At 47.5% G+C, this 24,419-nt stretch overlaps 2 protein-coding genes across 6 annotated transcripts in view; both read right to left on the minus strand.

Annotated features, from left to right (window-relative positions):
* The window catches only part of LOC100613994 (pregnancy-specific beta-1-glycoprotein 5), a 37,935-nt gene extending 16,094 nt beyond the window's left edge, over nt 1-21,841 (minus strand). Inside the window, exons 1-3 of one of the 4 annotated variants that reach the window (XM_063800761.1) lie at nt 21,778-21,841; nt 2,499-2,629; nt 898-1,263 (exon numbers count right to left, since the gene is read on the minus strand). In XM_063800761.1, the coding sequence (XP_063656831.1) occupies nt 898-1,263; nt 2,499-2,562 (430 nt within the window). In that variant the 5' untranslated portion in view covers nt 2,563-2,629; nt 21,778-21,841. Of the gene's footprint in view, nt 1-897; nt 1,264-2,498; nt 2,694-21,777 lie in introns of those variants that run through there. The other 3 variants (XM_063800760.1, XM_024351847.3, XM_016946912.4) reach the window with 3 other exon arrangements.
* PSG4 (pregnancy specific beta-1-glycoprotein 4) lies at nt 8,858-21,813 on the minus strand. Of its 2 annotated transcripts, XM_063800762.1 has the most exons (6): nt 21,648-21,813; nt 20,067-20,432; nt 14,153-14,431; nt 11,150-11,428; nt 10,495-10,749; nt 8,858-9,544 (listed from the first exon to the last, which is right to left on the minus strand). In XM_063800762.1, exons 1-6 carry the CDS (start codon nt 21,709-21,711, stop codon nt 9,528-9,530), a joined length of 1,260 nt encoding a protein of 419 aa, XP_063656832.1. In that variant the 5' UTR covers nt 21,712-21,813; the 3' UTR covers nt 8,858-9,527. The 2 variants fall into 2 exon arrangements, with proteins under 2 accessions (XP_063656832.1, XP_009433990.4); XM_009435715.5 differs by lacking the exon at nt 8,858-9,544 and having other exon boundaries at nt 10,457-10,749; nt 21,648-21,791.
* Nucleotides 21,842-24,419: the final 2,578 nt, after the last annotated feature.

The following is a 24,419-nucleotide window of genomic DNA, read 5'->3' on the forward strand; positions in this document are numbered from 1 at the left end:
TAAGCTAAGTGGCAAATGGACTGTGGCTTTTCATGCTATCTGTGAATAAATGTTAAATGATTCACAGTCACCTGACCTAATGCTTGGCACAGTGGAGGTTTCACACAAGCAGCATTTATTATTAATTTGCTTCCATGAGAAAGCACCTTTACGTCAGATCCCTGTGGACAAGCTGCTACCAGGTACATCTTCTCTCTTCTGTTTCTGCTTCTGGGGACATTAGACTTTCTATGGACTGTCCTAAGCCTCCTAAGGCAGTTGGCTGATGTCCTACAAAGCTTGTCTTTCTGTCCTCTCCACTCTGAGTGTCAGGTGAAGAAAGCTCTGTCTTTGCCCAGATGAGGCTCTGAGGACTGAGCCCTGGCTGGTGAGCAGCTCCAGGAGACACAGTCCTCAGACAGCTGGTAAATTCTTGGTCCCAGTAAGGCCTGCCCAAGAAGCCACAACCCAGCACTGGCACAGGCTCCTCAGCTTAACTGGAGCAAGGATTTAGGGACAGAGGTCTGGGGTTGAGGCTTCTAGGGCTGAGCTTCTGTGAGGATATCTCAGGGGGTCCTTCAGGCCAAGCCCTACTCAGTTCTCCAGGGTCTTTCTCAGGGTCAAATTTATGAAGAGGGCATGAGGTGCTTGGCTGAGACTGATCTCCTCCTGCTGAGTCCCCCCATCAGACTGTCCTTCCTCTGCAGCAAGTGTCTGCAGGGTCTGGATGCAGGAATGGAATTTTGATCTGTTGAAATTTGTCTCCTCTGTGTGTGTCCTGCACTAAATGCCAAAACCCCAGCATGGGACATAGTGCAGAGAGGGACACAGGCACAGTCCAGGCCTGACAATCCTGTGTGTGTGAAGTAGAAGTGACCCCTGTCCCGCAAAACCCAGGGATCATGTGGAATCACTTACGGTATAAGTTGAAGGTGAAATATCCAGTTACTCCTCTAGTCCTATCACCTCGCTTTATGATGTGTAAGGTGTAGGATCCTGCATCCTCCCGGGTGACATTCTGGATCAGCAGGGATGCATTGGAATATACTGTTTCTCGTCCAGTGTATGCAGGCCCATATATATTTATTTGACCGTCTACTACATATGATGTAATGTAATGGTAGAGGTCCATCAGTTGTCCTTTGTACCAGATGTAGCCAGCTAGATTCTGGGGCAAATTGTGGACAAGTAGAAGAACATCCTTCCCCTCAGACACTTTGGGTGGCAGGGCTTCAATCGTGACTTGGGCAGTGGTAGGCAGGTTCCAGAAGTTTAAAAGTGATGCTAGGAGGTGGAGAAAGCACCAGTCAATATTGAGACCTGTGTATTGGGGTGAAAAGATGGAGCCCTGGGTCCTGAGAAGGTCTCTTCAATCCTCAGCCTTGAAGACACACACACACACAAACACACACACACACAAAAGGTGCATGTTAGTTTGTATGTGTGTATGTGTGTGTGTCCTACTGTCCTACTAGGTCAAGGTCAGTAGCATGACCCCTATTCCTTCAACACTTCTGACCTTGGCATTTTTGTTTGGAATCCTCTTCCCCAGGGGTCTGCACGCCCCCCCCCCCCCACACTGCCCTCAGGTCCTGCTTACATCAGGGCATCCTTAGACTTCTTTCCTGACACCTCCTTCAGAGACCCTGGGTCTTCCCTTTCTGACCTTTCCCTGCTCTGCTCCCTCCAGGGTTCTTGTCAACACCTGACCTCACATTCTAGATCTCTTTGCATGTCTGTCTTCCTCCCCATGACAGCGTGAGCTCTGTGAGGACAGGGACTTTTGTGATCTTCGTTGCACCCCAGTGCCTGGAACAGGCTGCAGACTCCTGTAGATGTGAGAGTTCTCAGGGCCCTCCACACCCTTGGTGTTTTATTTTCCCCCAATTGTTGAGGATTTTGCTGAGGACAGTGTTTCATGTCCTGCTTATACTTTTATTAGAAGTGTCATCTGATATAGTTATTATTATCATTTTTCAAAATGTGGTGGCCCCTGATGATTAATCAGGAAAACAGAACACTTAAGATTTTCCTACCTCTTACCAATTCCAGCTCAATGTGACTTTCCAGTTTTGACCTCTGTCCCTCTCTGGTGTATTTTGCCCTATCCAGGCTCCAACAGAGCCTTCTTTCCTTTTTTTTCTTTTTTCTTTTTTTTCTTTTTATTTTTTTGAGGCAGAGTCTCGTACTGTCACCCAGGCTGGCGTGCAGTGGTGCTATCTCGGCTCGCTGCAACTTCTGCCTCCTGGGTTCATGTGATTTTCCTGCGTCAGCCTCCAGAGTAGCTAGGATTCCAGGAGCACACCACCATACCTGGTTAATTTTTTGTATTTTTACTAGAGACAGGGCTTCACTGTGTTGGCAGGACTGACCTTGAACTCCCGATCTCGTGATCCACCCACCTCGGCTTCCCAAAGTGCTGGCTTCTTTCATTTTTTAGAACCCCATCCTCTCCAGGAGACCCCATCCAGTCACTCTGCTTCCTCCTCCTGTCCACTCCCAGGAAGTTCTCTCCTCACCTGTGAGCAGGAGCCCCTTCCAGGTGATGCGCTGTGTGCAGGGAGGGGCTGAGAGGGGCCCCATGGTCTCTGTGCCTGCGTGTTCTCCTCTGTGGAGATGAGCCTAGGATCCAGAAACTTCCTGAGCAGGGCTGTCAGGTGTGCTGTCCTTCCTCCTTCTGTGCTGAGCCTCTCTCCAGGGCAGGAGCACTTCTCAGGCTCATGGGTGGGGTCAGGCCCAGAGCACCTCTCTGTCCCCTCCTCTCTCAGTCCTGCCTCCTTGTCCCTCCTTCTGTTTTTCCTTTTGTCTGTTTTTCAGGTCCCTGGGAATTGTGGAGGCCTCTGAATTTTTCAGCACTGATTCTTTCACCAAACCTCAACCACACTTTGTGCAGACACACACACACAGAAGAGACACACACAGACCCACACAGTCACACACATACCCCGCAGGTTGGGCAAGCAGAGTCCTGGGCCTCAGCCTCCTGCTGTCCCCATGGCTCTGGGTCGGGGTGCGCATTCACGCCCTTTGCCCTCTTTCATCCCCATCTGGCTCTCCCCTTCAGTGCAGGAGGCTGAAGCTGCAACGGGTCCCTGTCACAGTGAGGCCCCATTGTGCTGTGGGTGAGCTGTGTGTTGCCTGGTGAGAGGGACCCTTCCTTTCTCTAATCGTGTCTAGCTTGGCTGCAGCTTCCAAGGATGGACATTCAGGACCTGGGTGTCCCAGAGGAAACTGTCCTTCCTGGAAGTGTGCAGGGTGAATCTCTCATGCCTCTTGGGAGGAGAGGCCTGTGCTGGTTGCTCAGTGGGGACTGTGAGTCCCATAGTCAAGAGGACAGTTCTTGGTCACTCTATGGCTCCCTGGGGTCTGGCGGCTGAGCTGGAGCTCATGGTTTCTCATGTTCTTCCTGACCATCTTTGATGTCCTCTCTTCTCTGCCCAGCTGACTGTCCTGTGGTCACCACACCTTCCCCGTGGTGGTGCAGGAGGAAGTGGGGAGTTACCCAGGAACCCCGCGGGACATGGCTCGTTGAGACGCAGGAGGGGGAGCCTGGGACAGAGCAGGGGTTCAGAGCTGGAGAGATTCATCCCGACTTACTCCGTGGCCATGATGGGCTCAGCCCTCCATGTGCTGACATACCCAGGGGTCTGTCCTGAAGATTTTGACCTGGCCAAGCTGCTCTCTGTAGAGGAGGAACAGGCCTTGGCCAGAGATCCTGTCTGGAGGGAAGTTGCTCACACCTGAGAGGGCGGGTGGGGGTGAGTTGTGTTCTGGGAGCAAAGAGCAATAACACCCCCCTTCTCCCCGCAAGCACACAAGAGAGGTCTGTCTTCCCAAGGGACAGCTGGTGGTAGGTGGCCACATCCCGGATGGTGCCTGTGTGTGACCATCACACGCTCTCTGGGCCCCCTGGGCTGCAGCGGGCAGGCAGGTCACAGGGTGCCTGGCTGATTCCCGGGGAGGCTGTGGGCCCTCAGGCAGCCGCTGTTCTGTGTCAGCACTAGGCTTGGCCTGGGATGCCCCAGAGAACAGGACAGATGGAGCAGGGGCGGGCATTTAGGGAGCAGTGACAGAAAGAGTTGATAAGGATGGAGGGAGGTCACGAGGGGAAAGAGCTCAGCGTGGCGTCGCGTGCACCAGCGCTGCCCTGGGAGATGCCTTTAGCTGGGCCCAGGGAAGGAGCAGGTGTGTGGAGCTGGAGCTACCTACAGAGGGAGTGGTGTTAGGTTGGCGGCCGCCAGGTCAGAGAGGAGCTGACAGAGTCCGTGTGGGGAGCATGGAGGGCGCTGAGGACTTGAGCCGAAGTGACTCTGGTGAGGGTGGACACTGCTGGGCTGTGGGTTCCGCTGAGGAACGTTGGCATCCCCTGGGAAGGCTCCAGGCTGGGAGGGACTCTGTCGCCCTCTGGTGGACAGGGAGGGAAGTGTGAACGGCAGCAATCCCAGGCCAGGCTGCATGTTTTATTCCACATGGATCTGCACACTTCACACGAGTCACACTTATGTTATGTTACAGCTCCTTCACCTTCCAGCCCCGTAAGTCCCAGTCTCTGTGGCTCTACGTTCACTGTTCTCCCTCTTTCACAATCAGATGTCCCAAATGCAGATTTTTGTCACCTTCTGTGAGTTTGTGTTTGTGTGCAGTAGGCGGCACTGTGTATACCCTGGGGGCAGTGATGTCTGGGGCTGAGCAGTGCACGTGGGCTTGGAAGCAGAAGAGGGAGCAGCAGGATGGGAAGACCAATATCAGGGGGGCAGGGACAAGTCATTTTCATTTTCTCACTCCCAGGGACCAGAACCCAGGATTCTGACTCCAGGGCACAGTATCACACCCTTCTGGTGTCCCTGGATGTCGTGACGCTCATACTGTCATGTTGCCTTGGCATTCATTTTTTAAGGTGTAAGTTAATTTGCCTCAAATCAGAGGCAGGGCTTGGTCACCATGGCAGTTTTCAATACTGTATCTGGTTCAAGTGACTCCAGTTGGTGGCCAGAGATAAAATCTTAGAGGCATCTCTCCTGCTTGGTGTGCTGGACTCCCGTCTCTCCAGCTGCTTTCCTTAAACTGATAATTCTGACATTCGCCCTCACATTTAAAGTGACCACCTCTCAGTCACAGCGTGAGCTCCTGGTCCCAGTGTTTGTTGCTTGCTTTGAACACATCCATTAAAGCTCCCTGCTGGAAACGTGTCAGATAACACCCTGGACTTAATAAAGCCATTCGCTTACAGGTCTCTTCTCTCCTCCCTGCCTGGGCTCACTGACCTCTGTGTCTCTTGTCTCCAGGTGTGCCAAGTGCTCCCCAGTGTCTGTAAGTAGTAAAAATCTTACAATTTCACATTGTGGTTGTATTGCTGTTGCCTCACATGCCATCCAGGGCCTGATATTGAGGCTGCCTTATGGGACCTGTGCTGGCTGAGCCCCTGCTGGAGCTCTTGTTTTGGGGCCTCTGGTTCTCCTGGATACAGGAGCTTCCAGCTAACTTGATTGAAAACTGATGCCTTTCATTGAAAACACTGGGTCAGATGATGTATTCATGGGCTTCAGCTGCCATAACAAACACCTTAGCCTGGGTGAATTAAATAATAGAAATCTATTTTTCACAGTTCTGTGAATAATGTGCTATTTTAACCACTTTAAAATAAACAATCAAGTGAAATTAACCACATACACAGTTTTAAATTACCATCACCAGTATTTTTCCTAGAAAATTTTTATCATTTTAAACTGAAACTTTGTATCTTTTAAACAATAACTCCCTGTATGTTCCACCCTAGACCTTGATCATCTCTACTCTGTCTCTATGAATTTGCCTATTCTTAATGTTTCATATAAATGCATTATACAATGGTGTTATTTTGTTTCTGACATATTTCACTTAACATAATGTTTCCAAAGTCCATGCACGTTCCAGCGGGTGTCAGAGCTTCATTCCTCTTTATGGCAGATTAACATTCTGTTGTATGTGTCACCATATTTATTTATTCATGTGTTGATGAGCACTTGGATTGTTTTCATATTTTATATTTTGTGAATAATGCTGCAATCAACATTCCCATGCAAGTACCTGTTTGAGTCCCTGGATTTAATTTTTTGGGTATATACCTAGGAATGGATGTTGTTTCAAATGAGAATTCTATGATTAGCTTTTTGAGGAACAGCAAAACTGTTTCTCCTAGTGGCTGTACCTTTTTATATTCTCACCAGCAATATATGAGGATTCCAAATCCTACATAATGCTGCTACTTGTTATTTAACATTGTAAAAGAATGGTAGCCAGTTTTGTAGGTGTGATGTGGTGTCTCATTGCAGCTTTGATGTTGTATTTTCCTAATGACTAATGATGTTGAGTATTTTTTCATGTCCTTCTTGACTATTTGTATATCTTCTTTGAAGAAATGTCTATTTGAGTCTTTTGCCCATTTATAAATTGCATGGTTTGTCCTTTTGTTATTGAGTTGTAGCTGGTTCTTGATATTATCTGGACATGGAAACTGCCTATATGTGGTTTGCAAATATTTTCTCTCATTCTGTGTCTATTAATTATTTTCTTGATAATTTCCTTTGATGTACAAAAGGCTCACATCTTGATAAAGCCCAATTTATCTTTTTTTCTTGTTTCTCATGCTTTTGTATCATATCTAAGAATCCACTGCACATTTGAGATCATCAATACTTACCTCTATGTTTATTTTAAGATGTTTTTATGATTGTAGGTCTTATATTTAACTCAGTGATCAATTTTTTAGAGAATGGTTTGATATGGTGGGAGGTAGAATTATCTAAATTCACTGTTTTGCATGTGGTTATCTAGTTGTTTCTGCACTATCATTTGAAAGGAGAATTGTTCCTCCATTAAATTGTCTTGATACCTCCTTCAAAGAGTAATTGACCATAAGTGTCAGGGTATATTTCTAGACTCTCAATTCTATCCCATTTGTCTTTATGTCTATTCTTTTGCCAGCAGCTTCTGTTTTAATAATTGTACTCCTTTGTGAGTTTTCAAATAAGAAAGTTCAAGTCCTACAATTTATTTTGGCAAGATTGTTTTGGCTATTCAGGGGTCCTTTTTGAAAGTTGGGAAGGCCAATATTTTACAATTGGGAAAGGCTTTTCTGTCTTCTTCAGGGGGAAATTTGGGAGAACCTTCAAGAAACTTAATCTAAGTAGGTAAACTGTCACCACTTTATTTGCTGAAGTGCTATGTTAAAGTGTGCATTGCCTCTTGTGGAAGAATTGTGAGACCCTGGAAGCACTTGCCCATGTGGTGAGAGACAGTGAATTCCACGATGAGGGGCGGAGAGAACATTGTTTTGGGACACCGTGTTGTTGGGGAGTTGTATACATCTCTACTTCTTTATGTCTCTGTACAGTGGGTGTAGGGACCAGCCCCACAGGGTCGGTGGGTTTTTCTCCGCATGTACAGAGATGAGAGATTGTAGAAATAAAGAAACAAGACAAAGAGATAAAAGAAAAGACAATTGGGCCCAGGGGACCACTACTACCAAGACGCGGAGACCGGTAGTGGCCATGAATGCCAGGCTGCACTGATATTTATTGGATACAAGACAAAGGGGCAGGATAAGGAGTATGAGCCATCTCCAATGATAGGTGAGACCACATGGGTCACGTGTCCACTGGACAGGGGGCCCTTCTTTGCTTGGCAGCTGAGGCAGAGAGAGAGAGGAGAAAGAGCTTACGGCATTATTTCTGCTTATTAGAGACTTTTAGGACTTTCACTAATTTGCTACTGCTAACTAAACGGCAGAGCCAGGTGTACAGGATGGAACATGAAGGCAGACTAGGAGTGTGACCACTGAAGCACAGCATCGCAGGGAGACGGTTAGGCCTCCAGATAACTGTGGGTGGACCTCACTAACATCAGGCCCTCCACAAGAGATGGAGGAGTAGACTCTTCTCTAAACTCCCCCGGGGAAAGGGAGACTCCCTTTCCTGGTCTGCTAAGTAGTGGGTGTTTTTCCTTGACACTGAGGGTACCTCTAGTCCATGGTCCACTTGGCAATGGGTGTCTTCCCAGACGCTGGTATTACCACTAGACCAGGAGCCCTCTAGTGGCCCTGACTGGGCATAACAGAAGGCTCGCACTCTTGTCTTCTGGTCACTTCTTACTATGTCTCCCCAGCTCCTATCTCTTTATGACCTGGCTTTTCCTAGGTTATGATCATAGAGTGAGGATTATTATAATATTGGAATAAAGAGTAATTGCTACCAACTAATGATTAATGATATTCATATATAATCATATCTAAGATCTATATCTGGTATAACTAATCTTCTTTTATATTTTATTATACTGGAACAGCTTGTGCCCTCGGTCTCTTGCCTCGGCACCTGGGTGGCTTGCCGCCCACAAGTGGGCATCTCCGTTGGACACAGTAGGTTTTGAAATCTTTGTTTATGCTCTGGGGTCTGGGTCTTGGCTTACCTGTTAGCTGCAGCTGAAAGAGGTGTCTGCTAAGGCAATGACACCTGTGGGGAGAAGAAGGATTCAGCAGAGTGAAAGTAGCTGGGACTCAGAGAAGCCAGGAAAGTCTGACTCTTAGAAACTGTGGGTCAGCAGATGGGTGTCCTCAGGGATAAATGGGCCATGCCGGTAGCCACTGCAGTGGACTGGAAGAAGGTAAGTGCTGCTGGGTATCCCATGTTCTGTCTCAGCTCTGCAGCTGAAGATTTGGGCCCTGGGCTAGTACAGCCCGGCAGCAGGGGAAGGGTATACAGGAATGGCTGCATATCAGGACCAAGTCCATGTCATCTTCTTAGGCATTGTTACTGCAGATGGAGGATTCTTTTCAGAGACCTGGCCTGGACACATGGGAGGGCCCACCCCATTCTTTTAAAATTATTTTAAGAGAACAGTATTAGCAAATGTGGTACATGTTTTATTCTGCTAGAATCAGTATTACTGTCAAGTTTTACAACGTATCTCTTAGGAAATGGTGAGAGCCATCCACACAATGTGCATTTAAAGGAGACTCTACTATAATTTCAGCTTCCCTACTCTTTATAGAAACCATCTTCTCTGCAAACACACAGGCAATATCTCTGTGTTCATTTCTATTGGGAGCCCTGTATGCAAGATGGAGAGAGCCACATTTCCCCTGAGATGTTATGTAAAAGTTTGAGGTTGAGATGACATATCTGACACTCTGTTGTTACCCTCAGAAGCTACTACATGTGAAATTCTAATGACTGCATTATCCTGCCAAGTGAAAGAGGCAGGCATGAGCAAGAACAGTTAAGAGGGGTGGGAGCCTTATCATGATGGGGAGTCTTGTTCTGACATCTTGGGAAAAACTGTCCACAGTGTGAAGTCATCAACTTGTTATCCTGGTTTACAGTTTGAGTAGCTGTCGTTATGGTGTTGAACATTTTGGTGAGTTCTGAGTGGCTCAAACGTCAGGTACAAGGGTTTTCCCATGAAATTTACATCAAGTTGTCCACCTCCACCTTATAGGGCTTCTGGAACAGAGTGGGTCTTGCTCTTCGTGATTCCATGGGAGAAAATGGAATTGGAGGAACTAGTAGAATTCAGGGTAATATCCAGTCTACAGGTGGATAATAAAAACACAGAAACAATGAACAGAGGTGCAATCTCATAACCGGTGTACTACAGTTTTTATTTTCCACATAATTTTTCTCTCTATGGGCATCTCTAGTTTTACCAATGATAATTTCAGTAGAATAAGTTTGTTTGCAAAATAGGTTGAGCTTCTTCAAACGTGGTCTGATTGTTTACATAAGTGCAGCAAGAGTAGCAATGGACCGTGTAGGCCTCTTTTAAAATTTTCTTTGCTCTAAGTTTTTATAAGGACTCTCAGATTAAACTTTTACAAAACCCTTGAGAATAGGAAGCCAAACCAAGGCTGACTTCAGACTTTGCCTGCAGTTCATATTGGTTCATTCTATCTATATTCTTGAATATAACATCCCAGTCAAAGCCTTGGTAATATAACCAATGATTTGAAATGTGTCCTGTTACAAACAGAGCAGATTGTTACTGTACTTGTGCAAATATGTGTATTACCATAAACATATCAATACTCATGAATAGTTGCCCAATTCTGGGGCAGTCAGGTAGAGAGCAAAAGTAAATGTTTCAATTACGGTTCCCAGAAGTATAGTTTATTGAACTGCTATAAGCTATAGATAGATTAAAAGAAAAAAATTCCATAAATCTAGAAAACAAACCATTTAAAGAATCAGCAAATTTTCAAATAAAAATCATAAAAATATTATCCTCAATATTGTCAATTATTTCAATGAAATCAATGTTTCTCCTGCTTGGTCTAGGCTGGGAATTTTATAAAGATATCAGCCTGTTTGTTAAAGTTTTGGAAGTTCTTAGACAAATTGGGAGGGTTCAGGAGGAGAATTTGGGATTTGCTTGTGCCCATGGGACACAGGCTGGGAATAAAAATGTTTTCCTGACTCTTCCCTGAATGCCAGATAGACTCCACCTAAAACCCTATTGCCAAGGATGCTGGGATCCACTTACCAGAGACTTTGACTGTCATGGATTTGGAGCTTTCCTTGCCAGTGGCTGTGTTACGAACAGAGCAAGCATAGAGCCCACTATGCTTTGTAGTAATTTGGGGGATAGAGAGCTTTTGTCCCGATAGCTGAAACTTCCCATTAATTGTCCAAGAATACTGTGCCGGTGGATTAGACTCGGCGAAGCAGGACAAGTAGAGGTTTTCTCCTGAATGGTAATAGGTGAATGAAGGGTAAATTCTGGGGAGGTCTGGACCATCTGGCGCAAAGAGAATAAAGCCATAGGTGATGTCATCCGAGGGAAGGGGATGTTCCTGGTCTCTTAAAGGGACACAGTTACCCTCTAAGCCAAGACACACCTTCAAGTCCCAGCCAAACTCCCTGTATGTTCACTGAGCCGAAGCCTGAGGTATTCACCTGTTTCTCCCATCACAAGTTTTAGGCCCCAAGTCTCCCATGACACGAGCGTCCCCTCTCCTTATATTCCTGGTTAAGGCTGTGCCTACCTAGGTTTTCCCAGGGCAGAGAGTCATGGCCACCTCGGATGTCCAGAAGTAAAGGTGTCTATACTTGCACCGGAGAGAGACTGAGAGGCCTGGCCTCTGGTGGTTTGGATTTAAGCTGGTGTCCTGGCCCACAGAGGAACAAAAGATACTCACAGAGGACATTCAGGGTGACTGGGTCACTGTGGATGCCACCATATCGGTCCCGTATTTCACATTGATAAGGTCCTGTTTCATTTCTCGTGACACTTGGTAAAAGGAGGATCCTGTTTTCAATGGGTCGCTTTACCCTGGGACTGACCAGGAGGCTCTGACCATTTAGCCACCAAATGTAGGTGTAGTTCTCACTCTTCGGTTCACAGGTGAAGGTTAAGACATCCTTATTCTCCCTGGGGTTTAAGTTGTTGATTGTGATGTAGGGCTTGGGCAGCTTTGCTGTGTGGATAACAGAGAGAAGATTGTCCTGTGTGGCACCTTTGATTCCTCCACAGGCATACTTCAGTCAGAGTTGGCATCTCCCACCTCTCAGCCCACCTGAGTCCTTGAAAGCCAATAGCTGGTGCTTCTGTCACAAGAAAGATGCATGATGATCTAAGGGCTCAAAGACTGTGAGGCCACCTGCTCTGTTGTACGGAAGCACAGACTTTCTCAAGTGTCAATTGAGCAGCAGTGTTGGGTCATGGACAGACACATCAGTGGGAGTCACAGCCCCTTGTACCCCTCCCAGTCCCTCCCTAATCAGTTAACTTGCTGGCTCACCTTGGGTTCCTTACCTGGAATGTGCAACTACTGGGCCCCTTCCAAATTCCATCCTACTTTGCCCCCCTAGATGAGATTTCTCTGCAGCTTCCATTTCAAGGACATTCTAGAGATGAGTAATAATGGGGCTTCCCATTGTCCTGAAACCCTGAAGATACTGAGAAGCCTGGCCTGGGACTGGATGTTTCAGCAGAAATAACACAGGGGAGACCAGAGTCAAGCCTGGAGGTCTGTTCAGTCATCAGCCAGTGGAGGCAGAAAGTGGGGCAGTTTTTTGCAGGTGTTTCATGATGACTTACTTGACCCAGTGACCTCTAAAGATAGAGCAGAGTGCAAGGAATGATCTAGAAAGAGTGAAGGGGACACGCAAGAGCTGGTGGCTTTGGAGCAGAACCATGTTCCCTGTCCTGGGTTCTTTAAGTTTCCTCTCCTTCTGCAGAGAGCAGGTGAGGACCATGTGGATCTTTCCAGAAATACATGTGGACATTTGCAAAAGCAGAACGACTGGTGGAAAGTGTGGGAATGAACTGTTGGAAATCTAGTCCTCATGGACCATGTTTGTTTGATGGATATGAGACAAGTTTGGAGGGAAATTTTGCAAATATTTTCTTTCATTGGACATCCTACTCTCTGATTCCATGGGTTCGACTACTCTAGGGACCTCATGTAAGTGGATTCCAGAGTGAATATGAGAAGAGACTGCTGTTTGCCAGGAGCTGGGAGTGGGGAGAATCAGAAGTTGTTCATGGGTGTGCAGTTTCAGTTATGCAAGGTGGGGAGGTTCTAGAGATCTGCTGTAAAGCCTGATGCCTATAGTTCACACAGACTGAGTATTTCTTATGCATAAGACTTAGGACAAAAAGTGTTTTGGATTTCTGACATTTTTTGATTCTGAAATATTTGTCATATACTTACTGGTTTAGCATCCCAAATCTGAAAGATTCAAAATCTAAAATGCTTCAGTGAGCATTTCTTTTCAGCATCAGATTAGTAGGCAAAAGTGGGAAGTGATAAGCCAAAGATATTCTTGCCCTTTTTTTCTCTCACCACGTTTCTAGCTTGGTGATTAGTTTTTGGTCAATTCCATACTGGCCATGCTGCACTCATATATTTTTTAAGGCTTTGGGATGTGAGAAAGGCTGATTGCTATTTTCTGTCATCAGAACTTTCCACGTTTTCATGGTTGCCTCTTTTTCTCAGTGTTTGTGTTGTGGCAGTCATTAATAAGAGCCTGTCAGTTCAGATTTAGGACAGAGTTTTCTAATTCTGCAAAAAAATGTTACTGCGATTCTGCTAGGGGTTGCATTGAATCTGCAACTCACTTTGGGTAGTATTGTCTTTCTAACAATATTGATTCTTCCAATCCATGAAAATGAAATGTCTTTCCATATATTGATATCGTCTTTAATTTCTTTCAGCAATGTTTTGTAGTTTTCAGGGTATAATCATTTGACCTTTTTGGTTAAACTTATTCCAAAATATTTTATTCCTTTTGATGTTAATGTGAGTTGAAATTATTTCCTTAATTTCCTTTCAGATTGTTCATTGTCAGTGTATAGTCTAAAGAATGATCTAGAAAGAGTGAAGGGGACAGGCAAAAGCTGGTGGTTTTGGAGCAGAAACATATTCCCTGTGCTGGATTTTTTATTTTCCCTCTCCCTTTGCAGAGGGCAGGTGGCTCTTCCCTGATAGCTAGATAGAATTCACTGGAAAACATACTGCCAATGCTCCAGGGATCCACTCACCAGGGACTATGATCCTCTTGATTATGAGATTTGTTCCACCAGTGGCTGAGTTATGGATGAAACAGACCTAGACCCCTCTATATGTTTTGGTGATTTGGGGGATAAAGCACACTTGTGCTGATTGCTGGAACTTCCCATCAATCAGCCAAGAATGCTCTGCCAGTGGGTGAGAGTCTGTGAGGCAGGAGAGATTGGGGAATTCCCGTGTATGGTAATAGGTGTATGAGGAAGAAATGGTGGGGGCATCCAGGCCATCTGGAGCAAAGATTATAAAGTCACAGGTGACATTGTCAGAGGGAAGGGAAAATCCTGGTCTGTGGAAGGGCCACAGTGACCCTGTGAGCCAAGTCGCAACACTGAAGTCCCAGCCAAATCCCCGCTGTGTTCACTGATCTGGAGCCTGAGACATTCACCTGTTTCTCCCATCACAAGCTGTGGAACCTGAGTCTCCCATGAGAGGAGCAGCCTGTTTTCTCCTATTGTGGATCAAGCCTAGGCCTACTCTGTTTTGCCTGGGGCAGAAAGTCATGGCCAGCTTTGATGTCCAGGGGTAAAGGTCTCTGTACTTGGACCTGAGAGGGACTGAGAGGCCTGGCCTCTGGCCATGTGTATTTGGGATGGCAGCCTGGCTCACAGAGGAACAGAGGATACTCACGGAGGAGATTCAGGGTGACAGGGTCACTGTGGCTGGCACTCACTGGGTTCCGTATTTCACATTCATAGGGTCCTGCAATATACTTTGTGACACCAAATATAAAGAGGGTCCTGTTGGTTTTGGACAGCTGCAACCTGTGAGTCTTAGGGAGGCTTTGACCATTCATCCACCACAGGTAGCTTGCGGCTGGAGTCGCAGGATCACAGGTTAACATCACAGCCTCCATGGCCTCCCTGGGATTTAAGTTGCTGCTAGAGATGGAGGGCTTGGGAGTCTCCACTGTGCAGAAAACAGAGAGAGGTTTGCCCTGTGTGGCATCTTTGATTCTTCCAAAGGCATTTTTCAATCAAAGTTGGCATTTCCCACCTCTCAGCCCACCCAAGTCCTTAAAAGCCCATGGAAGATGTGTGTGTTAAAGACTGATGCATGGCAATCTGAGAGCTCAGAGATTGTGAGGCTGCCTGCTTTATGTGGGAGAAGCACAGACTTTCTCAAGTGTGAATTGAGCAGCAGCATTGGGTCATGGAAAGACACAGGACCAGCAGTCACAGACCCAATGCCTCTCTGAGTCCCTCCGACTCCAACTGCCTTCCTGGCCCACCTTGTGGTCCTCACTTGGAGCATGCAGTGCTGGAATCTTCTTAGTTTCAGTCTTACTTTGCCCCCCGAGGTATGTTTTCTCTGCAGCTTCCCTTTCCAAGGACATCCTAGAGATGGATGATGGAACTTCCCATTGTCCTTAAACCCTTTGGGTACTGGAAAGCCTGGCCTGGGACTGGGTACTTCAGCATAAATAACACAGGGGAGACCAGAGTCAAGCCTGGAGGTCAGTTCAGTCATCAGGCAGTGGAGCCACAAGGTGGGGCAGTTTTCCCAGGTGTCTCATAGTGACTGACTTGAGCCAGTGACCTCTCAAGATAGAGCAGAGTCCAAGGAATGACCTACAAAGAGTGAAGGGGACAGGCAAGAGCTGATAGCTTTGGACCAAGACCATGTTCCCTGTTCTGGGTCCAAGATGCTCCCTTCCCCCTGTAGAGGGCAGGTGAGGACCATGTGGATCTTTCTAGAAATACATGTGGATGTTTGCAAATGCAGAACTGACTGGTGGAAAGGGCGAACATGAACTGATGATGGAAGTCTGGCCCTCATGGACCATATGTGTTTGGTGGATATTAGACCAATATTTGGGAAGAAGTCTTGCAGATACTTTCTCTCATTAGACATTCCACTCTGATTCTGAGTTTGACTACTCTATGTACCTCATATCACTGGATTCCAGAGTGAATCAGAGAGTAGAATAGTAGTTTGCAGGAGTTGGGATCAGGGGAATAGGGTGCTGTTCCATGGTTGTGCGTTTTCAGTTATGCAGGACAAGGAGGTTCTAGAGATCTCCTGTACAGCTTCATGCCTATAGTTCATACAGATAAAATGCTCCTTATGCAGAAAGGTTAAAACAAAGTGTTTTGGATTTCTAATTTTTTTAATTTTGGAATATTTGCCGTATATGTACTGGTTTAGCATCCCAAATCTGAAAAATTTAAAATCCACAGTGCGCCAGTGAGCACTTCTTTTTAGCATCACATCAGTGGTCAGAAGGGTTGAGTTTTGAGCATTTCAGGTTGTGGATTTCTGGATTTCCGATGCTCAATTTGGAATACTGTAATTTTCCCGTAAAAAATTGTCAGGAATTTAGACCTCATGTTGTGTTCTGACTCTAGTAACAAAAAAAAATTTGGAGGAAACATTAAAATGTTTTCATAAGTGGAAACTTTTACTGATGATCCAAACATCTAAGATCAATTGCTGGTAGTAGTATTTCTCTTGAGACCAAAATAAGGTTTAGGTGTGCCGTGAATTCCAGCAGGATCACATTATGCTCAAAGAAAGATGCCAAAGGTGATTTGAAATTAGCAACTCCTTAAGTAGAGAGAGTCCCGTTAAAAGGACAGAACTGGTCAGTGCATCAATTACATAAAGGGAGGAAGGATGCCAAATTAAAAGAAGTGATGTGTGTTATGTTAGTAAATATAGAAAGAACTCCCTGCTTCTAATTTCTGTGCAGAGTTAGGAAAAATGGGGAGGACCCCAAAACAGGTATGTGGAATGCTTTCTTCATTTTCTGTTAAGCTCAGGAAACACCACTAGAGTTTAAGTTTGTGTGAAATAGGAAGAGTCTAAGTGAGATGCCAATGGCTCATGTGTCTGCCCACATGAAGAACTCTAACTTATGAAAATGGCATCATCATGAGGAAACAGTTGTATGTGGCACAGGCAGTAAAACCATCAGATAGCACCCACCTGGCCACCTCCAACTGGTCCGCAACACCACCAGTATTCCCATTATGTGTATGTTACAGTCTCTGTAGTTGTCCCACAACTACAAAATTTAGAAATTGCTATTGTCAAAAAAAATATTAAATATGAAATTGAATATGTTGTTCCACTTTTTTTCCCCACCCTTTTTAAACTTTCCTCTTTCAGTTTTGGAAGTTTCTATTGACACATCCTCAAGCTAGGGGTTCCTTCCTCAGCAGTGTGCAGTCTACCAGTAAGCATCAAAAGCATTCTTCATTTCTCTAACAGCATTTTTTTTTTTCTGAGACAGAGTCTCGCTCTGTTGCCCAGGCTGGAGTGCAGTGGCATGATCTCAGCTCACTGCAAGCTCTGCCTCCCGGGTTCATGCCATTCTCCTGCCTCAGCCACCCAAGCAGCTGGGACTACAGGCATCCACCACCAAGCCCGGCTAATTTTTTGTATTTTTAGTAGAGACAGGGTTTCACCCTGTTAGCCAGGATGGTCTCCATCTCCTGACCTTGTGCCTGCCTTGGCCTCCCAAAGTCCTGGGATTATAGGCATGAGCCACTCAGCCCAGCCATCTCTGAGGGATTTTAATGAGTTGTTGACTTTTTACTTAGTGTTAGAATGGAGTCACAAATTTTAAGCTTGTTTTATGCCTGACAGGAAGCCAGAAGTCTCTAGGAAGTGACAGGAGAATGTGAGCTGCATAGCAGGTTGAGGATGGAGTCCCAAGTGATACAGGAGAAATGAGTCCATGGGCTTTGGGGACTGCAGGCCTGTCCAGCCTCTGACAACCTGGTGAGTCAGTGCAAAGATTACAGCAGTGACAGCAAACTAGGATGTCTGACTCCATCTGGCATCTAGTCTCAGGCTGGCTGTCCTCACTCGTTTCTGGGCATAGGCCAGGCTAACCTTGGGAGGAATTTAGTTTATGGTTTGACTTTGAAGCAAGAATGATAATAGTTCCTCCATAAAACTAACACCCTTATTTTGCCCAGGGACTGCCTTTGTCAAACTAGTGAAAGACCATGAGATTAAGATTATAGGAGGGAACTGAATTCTGCTAAAATGTAGGCACAGTTTGTATAATCCCTGACTGCTCCAAAGTCATTTGGCCAGAGTTTACAAAATTTGTAACTAATTGCTCCTATAGATAACATCACTATTGTAGAAAGCGAGATTGGTCTTTTGAGATGTTTCTCATTCTTTTGCATTCTGGCAACCGGCTGACCTCATTCATACCTATGACTAATGGCTCAGCCAGTCATGTGGTCCCTACCTAGAGGCGGATTCTAGCACAAACAGATCATTTCCCTCCGCCCGCATGATTCCATCACCAAACAATCACCAAAAAATGAGCAGTACTCAATTTTTAGTCCTGTGACCCTGAAACTATCCTTGAAAATCTCTAACCCCTGATCCACTGCTGATCCACTGGGGAGGCTGATTTGAGTACTAATAAACCTCCGTCCTCCTGTTTGGCAGACTTGGAGTCATTAAAATCTTTCTTGACTACAAAACACCATTTCAATAATTGTTTTGTGTGTGTATGTGCGGAAGGCCAGAAGAACTTGTTTGGCAATTATGAGTGGATGGAGGAACTGCCTATCCCTGTCCCATTGTCTTGTCCACAGGTCAGCCTCACAGAGGGAAAGAGCCTTGAAGGGAGTACAGTGGAAGCTCATTCTCTTAGTGACCTGGGGACATTGGCTCGAGATGAAGCCTGGCAGGAGTGGCAACTCCAGGTGATTTCTGTGCCTTTCCTATTTCCTAGGAGGTGGGCCAGGCCACAGTGTTAGGAGGAAGGGAACAGAACAGCCAGCCTAGTTAGAGAGAGTGTCTGGGGAAGGCCTAGGGGTGGGGGAAGAAGCTGTGCAGGACAGGGCTTGCCAGTCAGAATGAAGTGGGAGGAAGATGAGGGACACAGAGAAGCAGAGAGAGGCAGAGACACCATGGCAGTGAGCAGTGAGGGCTACACTGACTTCAGAGACCCCAGGGACCAGGTGCCCCAGTTCCACAGTCCAGGACCAAAGAGCCCTGAGAACCCTCTGGTGGCCAAAGAGCTTCAGAATTACATGAGGTGGGGTGGCTTTAGGGGCAAGAGGTAGTGGGGGGATGAAACATGGGTGTCAGCCTCTGAAGGACAAGGGACAGGTGTGGCTAGAACCTCCTAGGATTCTGCATCCAAGATCCAGTCTCTAAAGAGGTTTTGGATCATTTATTTCTTCATTCCATTCCTTCATTTGTTATGGGAGAGCTCCTGAGTGTGTCTCTCTCGCTGGGCCTGTACTGGTGTAGGGTATGAGTGGGGAAAGAAAACAAGGTCCTCTCCTTGATCATCTCATGACAGTGACATGGGCACTTTGGGAAACACAGGATTTCACATTCAGTGATAGGGGTTAAGATCTGAGGGGGAGGCCTGGACATTTTTTTTGCAATGACTCTGATGGTTGAGGCAGGTGATTTAGTTCTGGAGTACAGACTAATCAGCTGACCATTTGCTCTCACTTCTCTGAGGTTTGGATGCCTAAGAAGAGAGGATTTGAGCCAATAAATGACTATAGGGTGCTTGGAACCCAGTAAGCCCTCACTTCTGGTGGAGGAGAGGATGGGCCTGTGGCTGCAGACAGACCTCATGTGACCCCGATCTCCCCTTTGTGTTGGTGTGACTCTGGTTCAGTGACTGTGCCTTCCTGTGCCTCAGTTTTCTCTCAATCAAATAAGCTAAATGGCAAATGGACTGTGGCTTTTCATGCTATCTGTGAATAAATGTTAAATGATTCACAGTCACCTGACCTAATGCTTGGCACAGTGGAGGTTTCACACAAACAGCATTTATTATTAATTTGCTTCCATGAGATAACACCTTTACATCAGATCCCTGTGGACAAGCTGCTACCAGGTACATCTTCTCTCTTCTGTTTCTGCTTCCGGGGACATTAGACTTTCTATGGACTGTCCTAAGCCTTCAAAGGGAGTTGGCTGATGGCCTACAAAGCTTGTCTTTCTGTCCTCTCCACTCTGAGTGTCAGGTGACGAAAGCTCTGTCCTTGCCCAGATGAGGCTCTGAGGGCTGAGCCCTGGCTGGTGAGCAGCTCCAGGAGACACAGTCCTCAGACAGCTGGTAAATTCTTGGTCCCACTAAGACCTTCCCAAGAAGCCACAATCCAGCCCTGGCACAGGCTCCTCAGCTTTATCTGGAGCAAGGATTTAGGGACAGGTGTCTGGCGTTGAGGCTTCTAGAGCTGAGCTGCTCTGAGAGTATCTCAGGGGGCCCCTCAGGCCAGCCCTACTCAGTTCTCCAGGGTCTTTCTCAGGGTCAAATTTATGAAGAGGGCATGAGGTGCTTGGCTGAGACTGATCTCCTCCTGCTGAGTCCCCCATCAGACTCTCCTTCCTCTGCAGCAAGTGTCTGCAGGGTCTGGATGCAGGAAAGGAATTCTGATCTGTTGAAATTTGTCTCCTCTGTGTGTGTACTGCACTAAATGCCCGAACCCCAGCATGGGACTTAATGCAGAGAGGGACACAGGCAGAGTCCAGGCCTGAGAATCCTGTGTGTGTGAAGTAGAAATGATCCCTGCCCCCCAACACCCAGGGATCATGTGGAAGCACTCACGGTATAAGGTGAAGGTGAAATGTCCAGTTACTCCTCCAGTCCCATCACCTCGTTTTATGATGTGTAAGGTGTAGGATCCTGCGTCCTCCCAGGTGACATTCTGGATCAGCAGGGATGCGTTGGAATATACTGTTTCTCTTCCACTGTATGCAGGCCCATATATAATTCTTTGACTGTCTACTACATATGATGTAATGTAATGGTAGAGGTATGTCATTTGCCCTTTGTACCAAATGTAGCCAGCAAGATTCTGGGGCAAATTGTGGACAAGTAGAAGAACATCCTTCCCCTCAGAAACTTTGGGTGGCAGGGCTTCAATCGTGACTTGGGCAGTTGTGGGCAGGTTCCAGAAGTTTAAAAGTGATGCTAGGAGGTACAGAGAGCATCAGTTAATATTGAGACCTATGTATTGGGGTGAAAAGATGGGTCCTGAGAAGGTCTCTTCAATCCTCAGCCTTGAAGACACACAAACACACACATACAAACACATACACACACTAAAGGGGCGTGAGTGTATGTGTGTGTGTCCTACTGTCCTACTAGGTCAAGATCAGCTGCATGACCCCCATTCCTTCAACACTTCTGACCTTGGCATTTTTCTGTTTGCAATCCTCTTCCCCAGGGGTCTGCACGGCCCCCTCCACACTGCTCTCAGGTCCTGCTCACATCAGGGCATCCTTAGACTTCTTTCCTGACACCTCCTTCAGAGACCCTGGGTCTTCCCTTTCTGACCTTTCCCTGCTCTGCTCCCTCCAGGGTTCTTGTCAACACCTGATCTCACATTCTAGATCGCTTAGCATGTCTGTCTTCCTCCCATGACAGCGTGAGCTCCGTGATTACAGTGACTTTTGTGATCTTGGTTTCACCCCAGTGCTTGGAACAGGCTGCAGACTCCTGTAGATGTGAGAGTTCTCAGGGCCTTCCATGCCCTGGGTGGTTTTTTTCCCCCAATTGTTGAGGTTTTTTGCTGAGGACAGTGTTTCATGTCCTGCTTATATTTTCATTTGAGGTGTCATCTGATATAGTTATTATTATCATTTTTCAAAATATAGTGGCCCCTGATGATTAATCAGGAAAACAGAACACTTAAGATTTTCCTACCACTTACCAATTCCGCTTCAATGTGACTTTCCTGTTTTGACCCTCTGGTGTATTTTCCCCCATCCAGGCTCCAACAGAGCCTTCTTTCCCTTTTTTTCTTTTTTCTTTTTTTCCTTTTTTCGTTTTTTTTTTTGAGACGGAGTCTTGTCCTGTCACCCAGACTGGTGTGCAGTGGTGCTATCTTGGCTAGCTGCAACTTCTGCCTCGTGGGTGCACGTGATTCTCCTGCCTCAGCCTCCTGAGTAGCTATGATTACAGGAGCACACCACTATACCTGGTTAATTTTTTGTATTTTTAGTAGAGAGAGGGCTTCACAGTGTTGGCCAGACTGATCTTGAACTCCTGATCTCGTGATCCACCCAACTCAGCCTCCCATAGTGCTAACTTCTTTCATTTTTTGGAACCCCATCCTCTCCAGGAGACCCCATCCAGTCACTCTGCTTCCTCCTCCTGTCCTCTCCCAGGAAGTTCTCTCCTCACCTGTGAGCAGGAGCCCCTTCCAGGTGATGAGCTGTGTGCAGGGAGGGGCTGAGAGGGGCCCCATGGTCTCTGCTGCCTGCGTGTTCTCCTCTGTGGAGATAAGCCTAGGATCCAGAAGCTTCCTGAGTACGGCTGTCAGCTGTGCTGTCCTTCCTCCTTCTGTGCTGAGCCTCTTCCCGGGGCAGGAGCACTTCCCAAGCTCGTGGGCGGGGTCAGGCCCAGGACACCTCTCTGTCCCCTCCTCTCTCAGTTCTGCCTCCTTGTCCCTCCTTTTTTTCCTTTTGTCTGTGTTTCAGGTCCCTGGGAATTGTGGAGGCCTCTGCATTTTTCAGCGGTGATTCTTTCACCAAACCTCAACACACACTTTGTGCAGACACACATACACACACACACAGAAGAGACACACACAGACCCACACAGTCACACACATACCCTGCAGGTTGGGCAAGCAGAGTCCTGGGCCTCAGCCTCCTGCTGTACCCATGGCTCTGGGGTGGGGTGCACATTCATACCTTTTACCCTCTTCCATCCTCATCTGGCTCTCCCCTTCAGTGCAGGAGCTGCACAAGGTTCCCGTCACAGTGACGTCCCACTGTGCTGTGGGTGAGCTGTGTGTTGTCTGGTAAGAGGGACCCTTCCTTTCTCTAATCGTGTCTAGCTTGGCTGCAGCTTCCAAGGATGGACATTCAGGACCTGGGTGTCCCAGAGGAAACTATCCGTCCTGGAGGTGTGCAGGGTGAATCTCTCATGCCTCTTGGGAGGAGAGGCCTGTGCTGATTGCTCAGTGGGGCTGTGAGGCCCATAGTCAAAGGGACAGTTCTCGGTCACTCTATGGCTCCCTGGGGTCTGGCGGCTGAGCTGGAGCTCAGGGTTTCTCATGTTCTCCCTGACCACCTTTGATGTCTTCTCTTCTCTGCCCAGCTGATTGTCCTGTGGTCACCACACCTTCCCCGTGGTGGTGCAGGAGGAAGTGGGGAGTTACCCAGGAACCCCGCGGGACATGGCTCGTTGAGACGCAGGAGGGGGAGCCTGGGACAGAGCAGGGGTTCAGAGCTGGAGAGATTCATCCCGACTTACTCCGTGGCCATGGTGGGCTCAGCCCTCCCAGTGCTGACATACCCAGGGGTCTGTCCTGAGGGTTTTGACCTGGCCAAGCTGCTGTGTGTAGAGGAGGAACAGGCAGTGGCCAGAGATCCTGTCTGGAGGGAAGTTGCTCACACCTGAGAGGGCAGGTGGGGGTGAGTTGTGTTATGGGAGCAAGGAAAAATAACACCCCCCTTCTCCCCGCAAGCACACAGGAGAGGTCTGTCTTCCCAAGGGACAGCTGGTGGTAGGTGGCCACATCCCGGATGGTGCCTGTGTGTGACCATCACACGTTCTCTGGGCCCCCTGGGCTGCAGCGGGCAGGCAGGACACAGGGTGCCTGGCTGATTCCCGGGGAGGCTGTGGGCCCTCAGGCAGCCGCTGTTCTGTGTCAGCGCTAGGCTTGGCCTGGGATGCCCCAGAGAACAGGACAGATGGAGCAGGGGCAGGCATTTAGGTAGCAGTGACAGAAAGAGTTGATGAGGATGGAGGGAGGTCACGAGGGGAAAGCATCCAGTGTGGCTTCGCGTGCACCATCGCTGCCCTGGGAGATGCCTTTAGCTGGGCCCAGGGAAGGAGCAGGTGTGTGGGGCTGGAGCTACCTACAGAGGGAGTGGTGTTAGGTTGGCGGCCGCCAGGTCAGAGAGGAGCTGACAGAGTCCGTGTTGGGAGCATGGAGGGCGCTGAAGACTTGGGCCGAAGTGACCCTGGTGAGGGTGGACCCTGCTGGGGTGTGGGTTCCGCTGAGGGATGTTGGCATCCCCTGGGAAGGCTCCAGGCTGGGAGGGATTCTGTCGCCCTCTGGTGGACAGGGAGGGAAGTGTGAATGGCAGCAATCCCAGGCCAGGCTGCATGTTTTATTCCATGTGGATCTGCACACTTCACACGAGGTCACACATATGTTATGTTACAGCTCCGTCACCTTCCAGCCCCGTGAGTCCCAGTCTCTGTGGCTCTATGTTCACTGTTCTCCCTCTTTCACAATCAGATGTCCCAAATGCAGATTTTTGTCACCTTCTGTGAGTTTGTGTTTGTGTGCAGTAGGTGGCACTGTGTATACCCTGGGGGCAGTGATGTCTGGGGCTGAGCAGTGCACGTGGGCTTGGGAGCAGAAGAGGGAGCAGCAGGATGGGAAGATCAATATCAGGGGGGCAGGGACAAGTCATTTTCTTTTTCTCACTCCCAGGGACCAGAACCCAGGATTCTGACTCCAGGGCACAGTACCACACCCTGCTGGTGTCCCTGGATATCATGACGCTCATAGTGTCATGTTGCCTTGGCATTCATTTTTTAAGGTGTAAGTTTATTTGCCTCAAATCAGAGGCAGGGCTTGGTCACCATGGCAGTTTTCAATACTGTATCTGGTTCAAGTGACTCCAGTTGGTGTCCAGAGATAAAATCTTAGAGGCATCTCTCCTGCTTGGTGTGCTGGACTCCCCTCTCTGCAGATGCTTCTTTAAGCTGATAATTCTGACATTCGCCCTCACATTTAAAGTGACCACCTCTCAGTCACAGCGTGAGCTCCTGGTCCCAGTGTTTGTTGCTTGCTTTGAACACATCCATTAAAGCTCCCTGCTGGAAACCTGTCAGATAACACCCTGGACTTAATAAAGCCTGGGCTCACTGACCTCTGTGTCTGTGGTCTCCAAGTGTGCCGAGGGCTCCCTAGTGTCTGTAAGTAGTACAAGA

Source organism: Pan troglodytes, chromosome 20, assembly GCF_028858775.2.
Source record: "Pan troglodytes isolate AG18354 chromosome 20, NHGRI_mPanTro3-v2.0_pri, whole genome shotgun sequence".
Taxonomy (NCBI): Eukaryota; Metazoa; Chordata; class Mammalia; order Primates; family Hominidae; genus Pan; species Pan troglodytes.

Excerpts from the sequence above, each read along its gene's own strand:
- PSG4 (XM_009435715.5), bottom strand. The coding sequence starts at position 21,711 with ATGGGGCCCCTCTCAGCCCCTCCCTGCACACAGCTCATCACCTGGAAG. Across the intron at positions 20,433-21,647 it reads GAAGGGGCTCCTGCTCACAG|CATCACTTTTAAACTTCTGG; the intron begins GTGAGGAGAGAA and ends TGTACCTCCTAG. Across the intron at positions 11,429-14,152 it reads TGTCACCCTGAATCTCCTCC|CAAAGCTGCCCAAGCCCTAC; the intron begins GTGAGTATCCTC and ends TTATCCACACAG.